This window comes from Phaseolus vulgaris, chromosome 7 (genome assembly GCF_051622355.1).
Source record: "Phaseolus vulgaris cultivar YP4 chromosome 7, ASM5162235v1, whole genome shotgun sequence".
Classification (NCBI taxonomy): Eukaryota; Viridiplantae; Streptophyta; class Magnoliopsida; order Fabales; family Fabaceae; genus Phaseolus; species Phaseolus vulgaris.
This window is the reverse complement of record NC_143504.1, coordinates 58954262-58966153: the sequence shown is the minus strand read 5'-3', so window position 1 is coordinate 58966153 and position 11892 is coordinate 58954262. Positions and strand designations below refer to the sequence as shown.

Sequence of the window (11892 nt, the reverse complement as noted above, 5' to 3'; positions counted from 1 at the left end):
GTTAATTTTTAAAGTAAATAGATTAGACATGTACATTAAAAAAATGAAAAAAAAAATTTCTTATTTTATTAAATAAGCAATTTTTAAAAAAAATAAGTACACATAATGAGAGGTGTAAAAGGAAGATTTAAAGAATACCAAATATGTGGACATGTAAAAATATGGTTCAACAATAAAAATACATAAAAATGATGGAGGGTGTACTATGTAAATAGGGACGTGTATATATCAAAATCCGATATCACAGCTTTAAAACTGAACCCTAAAGTTGAATGGACCCAGCTTGGTCCATCAGATGACTGTTTCTTCCTGCACCTCCATAGGTTCTTCTGTCACCCTCATACATAACATGAAAATACATTTTTATCCTTCTTGTGTCATCTCCACATAGTAACTTCCGATCTATGTAATCCAAACACGCATTTAGAAAAAGACTTCTGAATTATGTAATCCAAAAGCTAAAAAAAACTTATGGATTACATAATCCGGAAACTAATCATGCATTTAAAAAATACTTTCGGATTATGTAATTCAGAAGTTAATTACAAATTCGAAAAAAAACTTCCGGATTATGTAATCCAAAATATTAAAAGAAGTGTAATTTTGGAAAAATGAAAATTTATGAAAGTGAGAAAAGAATATATGGTGGTGCAGGAAGAAACAGCCTCAATCAAATCACACTGCTAACAAAAAAAATAAAAAACAATAAAATCAGAAAAATATCTCAGGTTCAGAATTTAGTGTTTGTTTATAAAGTATAATTTTACTTTTGTATGCATCTCTCTTTTATAAAGTATGTGACTATGTATATAATATCTAAAAATAAAAAATAATATAATTTTTACAATTAAAAAAAGGTAATAAAAATAAAAATAAGTAAGATAAGAATAAATGATTTATATAATATTTAAAAAAAAACTGTCGTATACGTAGGTCTTAAAACTCCTACACATGTTTATTGTCTAGAATATTATATCACGTTTTTATTTTTTATTTGGAAAAGGAACATTTTCCACTGTTTAAAAAAATGAAGTTATAATAAGTTATTAAAAAAATATTACTGACTCATATTATAAGAATATTTAAAAACCAAAATTAATGTAAGAAGATTTTACATAATCTTTGTTTATGAATAATTAAGTTGTGCCATAATTGATGCCCTAGATTCACCCAACATATGGATATGGTGATGGGACCATTATAAAGAAGTTGTGTTAATGGAATACAACATTGCCCATAATTTCTTAGCTTCATTAACTCAACATATTCAGAGTAGGTTTATTGCTGCTTCAATTCATTCAATGTTTTTAATACTTTAATATATAATCATAGCTTCTAAACTTTCATAGTGTATAGTGAATAAAATACACTATAATTAAATAAATAGAAACCAATTTTAAAAATTAAAATAATTAGTTATTACATTAATTAAATTAAAAAATATTTTATAAATTAAAAAATTATTACTATTTAAAGTTGTTTCTTTTATTAATAAAATTTTAGAAAGTAATTTTTAAATTAGGATCTGATCACTAATTACTAAAATTTTATCTGCTAACTACTGTATATTCTAAATTAGTATCTATTACATTACTAAAAAATCCATTAAATAGAAATCAATTTTAGAAACAAAAAATAATTAATTTTTATAGTGACTAAATTAGAGACCATTTTAAAAACTAAAAAAATTATTGGTTTCTAAATTAGTTTATATTATTGATAAAATAGTTTGTATCTAATTAACTATCAAAGTTTTTGTTACTAAATTTAGAATCTAAATAATTGGTAGAATCTAAATTAACTACTCATTTTAGAATCTAGAGTAATTGATACTGAAAACCTTGATATGATATCAATTTAAAAATTAATTTAATTTTTTTATTAATAATAAAAACTATTTTATATATTAATAATTTTTTTCTAATTTAATAATGTAGTAATTATTTTTTAAAAATAATTTTTATTTAATAATTTTACTCAAGTACATACTAAATATTGCAATTAAGCAAATAGAGAAAACAAACTTGAATTAATTAAAAATCTTGAGGAAAAAACTACCAATTTTGGAACATGAAGAAGTGGCAATCCTAATTAGGACAGAATCAAAACAATCATTGTCTATGTTAATTAATGACTTGCATTTACTGTTTCTCTTTTTGAACAATTATACAAACAAATTATCTCACTTACTATGCAGAAAGAGTAATCCACACTCCATTCTTTTTACAATTAGTTACCATTTTGTGTTAAAACTTTTCAATCATTGTTAAGAACTTATTAATTAACACAGACAGAGTCTGACCCACTTGCAGACTAATGTCACAACTGCAGGAACCATAATTATTCATAAAAACAAACTACATGCTTAAAGCAAAAACCTTAGGATAATATGCTTATATAAAACACAAAAATTAATCATAAAATTTTAAATTGTAAGTATATCTTCAACCATAAACCCTAATCAAATAATATATCAATTATAAAATTATTAGTAATTATAGGTTACTGTTATAAAATCTATTTATTTATATTTCATGATAACCATTTAATGTTTTTCTTAATGATTTGAGTTTAACAAGATCTATAATTAGGTGATGATTCTTTCAATAAGAGAACACACTAAACTCTATTCTATACTTTTACTCTTAACTTCTTATTAAGAATTTATCGTCATTTTTATGTTTGTATTGATTTGAGCATCAAATAGTCTTTTGCAGATAGATCTCCTCCTCTCATTGAATACTAACTAAAACCTTGTTTTTCGAAACATACAACACTTATCGAGTTGCACTTCTCAAATTTATTTTCAGATTAACATTTTTTTTTATAATCAGATTTACAGTTTTAATTTAGTAACATAACATGAGATTATATTTAATATATAAACTTTTGAGAAAAAAAATTCAATTTTAATTAAAAAATAAGTTTAATATTATTTAGGGTAATATAAGTAATTGTTGTCCTATTGATGTCTCATATCTAACGTCAACCTCGTATTCAACAGTTAATTTGATGATACTTTGCTATCAAATATATAAAATATATAGATATATATATTAGTTATATTAGTTAAAAAATGGTTTTCAAAAATGTATTATAAAGTTTGTCACAGTGACACATTAGCACCAACTTTACCTAGGAAGATTCAAATTCCCACAAGACAGACAACCTTTTCCAAGGCGAATATCACGGTCACCTAAAAATCCAATTACTATATTACTTTATATTTATCTATATTCAAATATAATATCATCATTTTCATATCTATAATTTCTTTTTAACTGCTAACTTCATGTTCATCAAATAATTGAAAAAAAACTTATTTTTTTCCGACTTTAAATATAAACTATTTGATTTTGTATTTCTTATATTTTTTTATCATCCAACGAAGAAAAAGAGTATATTATATGAAATATCAACCCGTATACAAAATCATTATTTCTATCTAACTTCAGCTCAAATTGTTTTCATAGATCTAATTTAAATTTTAAGTCTAACTCAATCTCATAAAATTGATTTATAAGAAGATATATCATCAAAAGTAATATCACAATTTTTAGTTAGTGTAGGATATTCAACACCCCCTTATGTTGAGGTTACCAACTCATGTGTGGAACTATGTATTATGGTGGTTTGATAAAGGTCTGATAACAAGTAGCCTGATAAGTCTAACAAACAATCGTTATAATAGACTCGAAATGACTCCGATACATATTAAGAAGTGCACTTTAAACTTCAACCTTATAAAATTGACTTATAAGGTGAAATTTGCACTCACTTATACACTATGAAATATCCTAATCTTTGAACGGTGTGAGATCTTCAAACACTTTTTTCTTTTAATATATATATGAAGCAATTCATTTTTTATAGATGTAAATATAAAATTAGTAATATTGTGACCAAAATAGAGAGCAGAAATTACGTTTCTTAACATATGAAGCGATTTATCTAACTTGCTTCCATTAGAGATTATTGTATAGTCTATTATAACTGTAATTTTATATTAACTATTTGAATTTTATCACCTTATTTATCGTTGTAATTATTTTAACATATTCAAGTTAATAACCATTTATAAAAATGAACAAGAAAAATCCTTCACGTTTTTTTACAACCATACCTAGAATCTCAATTATAATTTTTTTTTCTTTTAACAAATAATTAATATAATTAAACGATACCTCTTTAATATTTAGGATTTAGGATTTATTATTAAGCTTAATATTTAAAATATTATTAAATAATTTTATATTTCACTTGTGACCAAATCAATAAAAAAGATGCCAATAAAAAAATAAAAACAAGTTATGTATTTAACCTAATATTATATTATTTGGCAAGCTACTCTTAATTCCTCTATATTATACTCATTAATTCAACCTTACTTCTTTAGCACTACCAGAAAATCATTAAATAAAAACTAATTTTGGAGATTAAAATAATTAGTTGTTATATTGATTAAATTAGAGACTATTTTAAAGATTAAAAAATTATTGGTTTCTCAATTAGTTTCTATTATTGATAAGTAGTTTCTAATTGGTATTTAATTAACTACCAAGAATTTTCTATCAAATTTAAAATCAAAATAGTTAGTAGTTAAAATTTTAGTAGCTAATCAGATATCAATTTAGAAACTATTTATCAATATTGGAAACTATTTATCAATAATAGAAACTAATACATTTTTTAGTCTTTAAAATAGTATCTAATTTAATTTATATAGCAACTAATTATTTTTATTCTCTAAAATTAGTTTCTATTTCATAATTTTTTAGTAGTGTATATTTTATTTTTTAATTAGGAGAAGGAGTTGAGAATATTCTAATTCTAATTTAGTACATTTACAAAATAGACATAAATTTTAATTAATCAAAATATTCCTTACAAGATGCATGCATGCACCTGTCTGAGAACATAAAAGCTTCTGTTTTATAGATTAATACTAATGTCACTCGAATAATATTTTTTAATGTTCTGTTTATGATTGAATGAAAGTTAATTGAAAATCACTAATTTTAGCTGATATAACTTCTTATTTAGCATCATCTTTCCTAATTTGGACCACCAAATTTAATATTTTTTAATAAATTTCATTCCATAATAAAAAAGAATATGAGAAAAAGTATCTTGTTTTTTTAGTCGAATATAGAATACTCACTACACACCACTGAGAGATCAATATTCTTCCTGTTTAAATCACTATTATCACTTATCAGAGTTATTATTAACATCTTCATTTTTTGTTACCAAATTTGTGTGTTCAACAAGATTTTTAAGTCATTTCTAATTTATTTAACTTAGAAGTTAGTTTGACAAAATTAGATTTATTAGTAAAATAAATAGTTTTTAATTTCTTTCAAGTTACTTCATTTTGATCTTAGAATTTTTAGAATACTTCTTTTATGTCATTTTAAATTTATTACCATGATTTCTACAAACACCCATTTAAAAAAAAATACTTAATTAATATTTACAATTTCTCTCTTTTCTCTCTGTCTCTTTTTCTATCACACTGTATCTATAAATACTTATATTGTTTTACTCTCTTATTAAATGTTTAATGGCATTTTTTTTTATTGACAAAAATAATTAAATTAAATGATGGGATCCACCAACCTATATACAAATTTCTAATGACATAATTTGATATCCGAATATTATATATTTTCCTATTCTATATCTCTAATATTTTCCTAAACACTGAATTAATTAACTAATTTATTATTAATATATCTCTTATATGCTGATAAAAAAAACTTATTATTATAGCTTTCAACTCCATTCGACCTTCCATCCCACCAAAGTGTATATATATATAATATAGATATTTTAGAAATATTTCAAACTTTATACAGACAGAACAACCTAAAACATCGATCACAGACACATAAAACAGAGATTCTAAACGAAAAAACTAGCAAATTTTAACACTATATACCTAATATTTATTGATAGATTTCATACAAACTAGCGATTTCATATACTAATTAAAATAAAAAAAACTAAATAAACGAATTTTCGAGAAAACTCATGACCATATCTTCAACTGCACCAATATGGATATATCTTGTTCCTCCATCATCACCTTAGCCAACCACACCAGCTAAATTGTCATCAATTGTTGAAGCTCCTCCATATCTTCTTAGACTCAAGTATGTCATGAAATTCATCAATTTTCCTTTGAAGTTCTTAACTGCACACTCTATCCACAAGGAAATGGGAAAGTTTCTACACTTCTCATGCTTCCAAATATATAGAATGTGTAGAAGCACCTTCCCAAATTCTCTTTATCCCCCCAAAAAAATGAAACTGCTGATGGTTTCATCAAGACCAAGAGATTCATATGTGTGATTATTTCAATTCAATGATAAACTGCAAGTTTTGTAGCTCTAAAACATCACAGACATCATTTTGTTCTAGAAAGAATAAATTGAAATTGAGCATAAGGAGCTTTAGTGCATAGGCCACTAGTACTGCCACATTAACACATCTGATCTTGTTAATGCTTTGATTTTTTCTGTTAAGTATTGGCACTATTTTTCGAGTGTAAATTTGTTATCTAAGACGAGTTTTATTTTTATATTCTGTATAAGAATTAGATATTTTTAAAGTGGTTCTATTTATTTATTTTACTGATAAAAAAATTTAACACATTTGATTGTGATGATGATAGGCCATGTCGACTCAGGTTTAAGATCAGTGTTTGGTTGAATTTCTGGTCAGAGTTTGTGGCCAAAGATCTGGTAGCAGCAGAAAGCGAAAGTGTTCATAAATATATTAAAACCATTTTTTTAAAATTATATACAATTTCAAATTGACAATTTGTTTATTTAAATACTACCGCATGCTAAAGTTTTTTTTTTTATATAAGTTAGTCAAATGTTAATATATTATGATATTTTTTTTATATAGACGTATCTCTTATGAAAAAAAGTTAGAAATTAATATTTATTAACAGATATTTATTTAAAGTTTGACTTGTTTTTAGAGATGTCATATATATTAACAAACAAAATCGAGAATCAAATTTTATATATATATACACGCTAATACAAGAAAATCACTAAATAAAAACTAATTTTAAAGATAAAAAATAAATAATTACTATATTAATTAAATTAAATACTATTTTAGAAACTAAAAAAATTATTAGTATCTAAACTAATTTATATTATTCATAAAATTTATAAATGTTTCTAAATTTGTATTTGATTAACTACTAAAATTTTTAATTACTAATTACTTTAGATTCTGATAGCTAAAATCTTAATATCTAATTAGATACCAATTAAAAAACTAGTTTATAATTTTTATTAATAATAGAAACTAATTTAGATACAAATAGTTTTTTTAGTACTAATTATTTTTTTTTCTAAAATTAGTTTTTATTTAATAATTTTCTTATAGTGATAAGAGATATAAATTAATTAAAAAAAATATATTTATCTAAATCTTTAACTTATTTTATTTTTCAACAAATAATAACTAAATATGAAATATATGAGGAGTGTTCTAATGTTATTACAAAGAAAAGTTTCAATAAAAAGAATTTCTTACTAAACTTACATCTAAGATAATTACATATTTTACAGCTCTGATAAAAAAAAAATACTCTTGTGTTACAAAATTAAGAGTATTACAAAATCAACATTATTAAGTTTCTTTAAAACCCTACTTCATTAATAACTACTTAAAAAATTAGGTGTTATATGTTTGAATCTGAGGAATTGGAGAATCAATTTTTGTTGATGTATATAATTTCTGTAAATCATACAACTTTGTGTTTAACTATTTGACTGATTCTTTATCACTTCTATCTTCCACTCTTATTATATTTATTTTATCATAACTTGACCAAACAAATAAGGAAAGTCCCTACAATTTACTAGATACTCACCTCTTTATTACTTTAAAATTTAACCTAACAAATGTGTTTAAGTGTATTTTAGATTGAGTTGATAAGAATTTCTCTTGAAATGGAACTTTGATGTGTAAAAATATTGGGGCCCTAGACAAGGACGCTCTCCCCACCTGGCCACTTGCACAAGACCCCACAAAACCCTAATTTCCAAGACCCTCCAAAAGCAGACCTAGTTGTTGCCATTCTAGTGCCACCCACAACAAAGAACAAACATTAAATTAAATAAACAAACAGTGTTAGAGTCTAACAAAAAAAATTAATTATTGTAGCTCCCCAAATCACAACATGGTTCACCCCAACAAAACAATTAATACATGTTTTTTTTACAACAAAACAGTTTTTGTTGTGTTGTTCTTCTATAGATAAATATACATATCTGCACTAAGCATTTTTACTTATGATATAATTATTACCTATATTCAAGTGTTTTTGCTTTTGTTTACTCTTTTCTCTAAGATCTCTCACAATTATCATTGTGCTTGATTCTGTGAAGCTTTCTTTATCCCTTCCATGTTATGTCTACTCCTCTTACAAATAGTCAAATAAAAAATAAAACACATTTATTAAAGAGAATAATTCTTTTTTTTTATCAATAAATAAATAAAAAAACACTTCAGAAAATCCCTTACCAGTTAGGCTTCTTAGGTCTATGGGAGAACAATTAATTTCTGATCGTCTGATGTATAGAAACAAACCCAACTCTTTTATTTAATTAAATAATCAATTGGTTGATGAATTAATTAATTAATTAATCTCTTTCATTAGACCCTTTACTTTGATTCCCTTGAGTCATTGAATCTAATTCCTCTCCTCTAACTTCTAAGCACCACACCACACCACATCTCTTTCCTTTTTCTCTCTCTCTCTTTCTCTCTTTCTCTCTCTACCCTTCCATCCATTAGAGAGTAGAAAGAGCATCCATGTATTCATACTATGTTAGGTCATGGATAAAAGAGACACCTTCTCTCTGTTAATTTCTCCTTAAGACCTAAAGGGTTTGACTTTTCTTGTCCCATGAATTCAGAAAACACAAACCAAATCAATCTCTGTTGTTGCAAGTTGGCTTTAAATTGCCCTGTGAGTCATGATGCTTAATCTTCTTGTTGCTTTATCAAAATATTCTAGGGTAACAAAATAGTGTGTCTCAAAAAACTTGTTCAGATCTTCTTCTTATATTCTTTCCTTGGAAGAACACACTCTGAACAGCAATTCTGGCTAATCCTTGGTGGAGTGGTCATCAGGTGGGGTTGGGTGCAGGGGTAGACCCTGCACCCAATTCACCATCTTCCACCCTAAACAAACGTCACATGGAACTTTCCATCAACGAAAGAAGCTTCGGCAGAGAAAGAGAGGACGAAGAGGAAGAAGACAGAGACAACGGTGATGAGCCCAAAGAGGGTGCAGTCGAGGTGGGCACTCGCAGGCCCAGAGGGAGACCACCGGGCTCCAAGAACAAGCCCAAACCGCCCATCTTTGTCACCAGGGACAGCCCAAACTCCCTCAGAAGCCATGTCATGGAGGTTGCCGGCGGCGCCGACGTGGCCGAAAGCGTCGCCCAGTTCGCGCGCCGTCGCCAGCGCGGGGTGTGCGTCCTCAGCGGGAGCGGCTCCGTGGCCAACGTCACTCTCCGGCAACCGGCAGCGCCCGGAGCGGTTGTGGCGCTGCATGGAAGGTTTGAGATTTTATCCCTGACGGGAGCGTTTCTACCTGGCCCTGCTCCGCCAGGTGCTACAGGACTCACTGTGTATCTGGCGGGTGGGCAGGGTCAGGTAGTAGGAGGAAGCGTTGTAGGCCCTCTTGTGGCAGCTGGACCGGTGATGATCATAGCTGCCACTTTTGCTAATGCTACATATGAGAGGCTGCCACTTGAAGAAGAGGATGAAGATGGTGGTGGTGGCAGTGTTCAAGGAGGAAGCACTCTGGGAGGGTCTCCTCCTGGAATTGGTGGTGGCGGTGGTGGTGATGGTGGTGGGAGCCACTTGCCCGGTGGGATTCCTGATCCTTCTTCTTTGCCTTTGTATAACCTCCCACCAAATCTTCTATCCAATGGAGGAGGCCAAGTGGGGCATGAGGCTTTTGCTTGGGCTCATGGCCATGGAAGACCACCTTACTGAGCTCATATCAAGGCTTTAGATTCACAACTTTTATGGTGTTGCTCACAGTTGATAATTGGATGTGGTAGTTTAAGAACTTCATGTACATCATATGTGTGGCTGCTTCAAGATCTAATGGAACTCTGATGAATATTAATTGAGGTATTTCAGAGAGATACATCAATCCTTATTCAAATTCAAATACATAGATGATGATGGTGTTTTCTTCTAGTTTGAGAGGTTAGGAATGGAGGAAAAGAATGGCAAAGATTTAGAAAAGTGGAGTATGTTTTACTACTTAGCTCAGTGTATATGTATAAGGAGTAAGAACTTTGATTTCTGTGTTTTTCTTTCCCTTTTGCTTTATGTGTTTGGAATAATGATGATGGGAGTATTTTTAATGGATAAATTTCTCAATAGTTTAATTGAGTACATTTTAATTCATCATCTCTCTATTATGTTTCTTTTTATCCTTGATATTTTTGTTCTTATCAGATATTATATTGATGTAAAAAATATCTATATTTTACTTAGATGATATTGCATTTTAAGTATAAAAAATAAAAGAAATGTGGTATAAAATAATAGTTGTCTTTCCTTATTTGGGTTCTTTAGATTGTTATTATTTTAGTAGCCACTTACTTCTTGGGTATTAAATAGATGATGGGATCATTGATTAGACTTGCAGATGTGAAGAAGTTTGTGCTTGTTGTTTCTGGGGAGGGAAATTCTGCTCTTCTTCTCATGCCATTGGATTTCCTTATCGTCTTTTTCTTTCATTCTTTAACTCTCCTTTTTTCTACTGCTCAGAAGAAACTCCATCACTGTTTCGAATAGTTTCATATAACATAGCCAAATGAGATAGACACATAGAAGATTCATGTATATGTATAATTCTAGTTCAAAATTACAAAATAAGAAATAATCCCTTTTAATAAAAACATATTTATAATTAAAATTAGGTTAAATATAATTTTTGTGTTTATCCTATAACACGAAATTGATATTTCTCTTTGGTCTAAACTTTAAATCTGCTTGTGGATTGTATAAAAATGATTAAAATATATTTTCTGTGGAATTAATTCAATTTAATGTTCTACTATTAATGTGCAATCAATCCAATAATAAATTTTGAAAAAACTAATAATCTTAAAAAAAAACTAATAGTGATTTTCTATAAAACAAATGACTCGTTCCAATCATTTCCAGATTACACATGCTTAAATAAAACGAAAACTAATTTTATGTTACAATACATATATTTAATCCTTAAAAATTTAAATAAATACACACAAATAATTTAATATTTTTAGACAAAAGTTTTCCTTTTCAAATATTCAACAAAAGGATTATTAGTCATATAATTTTTATGAAAAAAATTAAATACTCTTATAATACAAAACTAATTAAGAAACTTATAAAGTTATGGTGAAAACATTTATACAGTCACTTGATAACCAATATTTCTTAAAAATAATACCTTACAAATTTGTTTTTTAATTTAATTTTCAAGGCATACCATACTGATTCTTAATTACTATTTTTATATTAATGAGAGAACACTTTGGATATGCACTTTCCCTGTTAAATGCACATATGGATATCTTTTAAGGTGAAAACACCCAACTTATATTAACTCATTGTAAATTTTTATTTATGGAAACAAAAATAGAAAAAAAAATATTTTCTCTCGATTTTTCAATGAAGAAAAGGTTATAAAAATTATATATAAAAAGAGAAGTTGGAGTAGATGTAATATAAAAGATTTAAAATAATAGAAGATGGCTTGCCTTTTCTGTCTTCTCAATTATTGTTTGGGTAACATTATTCATATACTTCATTTTAATTAATGCATGTTTAGTAAAGTCTATCTAC

At 27.1% G+C, this 11892-nt stretch overlaps 1 protein-coding gene across 1 annotated transcript; it reads left to right on the top strand.

Moving 5' to 3' along the window:
- The first annotated feature begins 8168 nt into the window (after positions 1-8168).
- LOC137827486 (AT-hook motif nuclear-localized protein 20) lies at positions 8169-10461 on the top strand. Its single transcript, XM_068633645.2, has one exon. The coding sequence runs from the start codon at positions 9232-9234 to the stop codon at positions 10036-10038; it is 807 nt and encodes a 268-aa protein (XP_068489746.1). The 5' UTR covers positions 8169-9231; the 3' UTR covers positions 10039-10461.
- The last annotated feature ends 1431 nt before the right edge of the window (positions 10462-11892 follow it).

What these genes read in the sequence shown, in the direction of transcription:
- LOC137827486 (XM_068633645.2), top strand. Translation starts at nt 9,232, where the DNA reads ATGGAACTTTCCATCAACGAAAGAAGCTTCGGCAGAGAAAGAGAGGAC.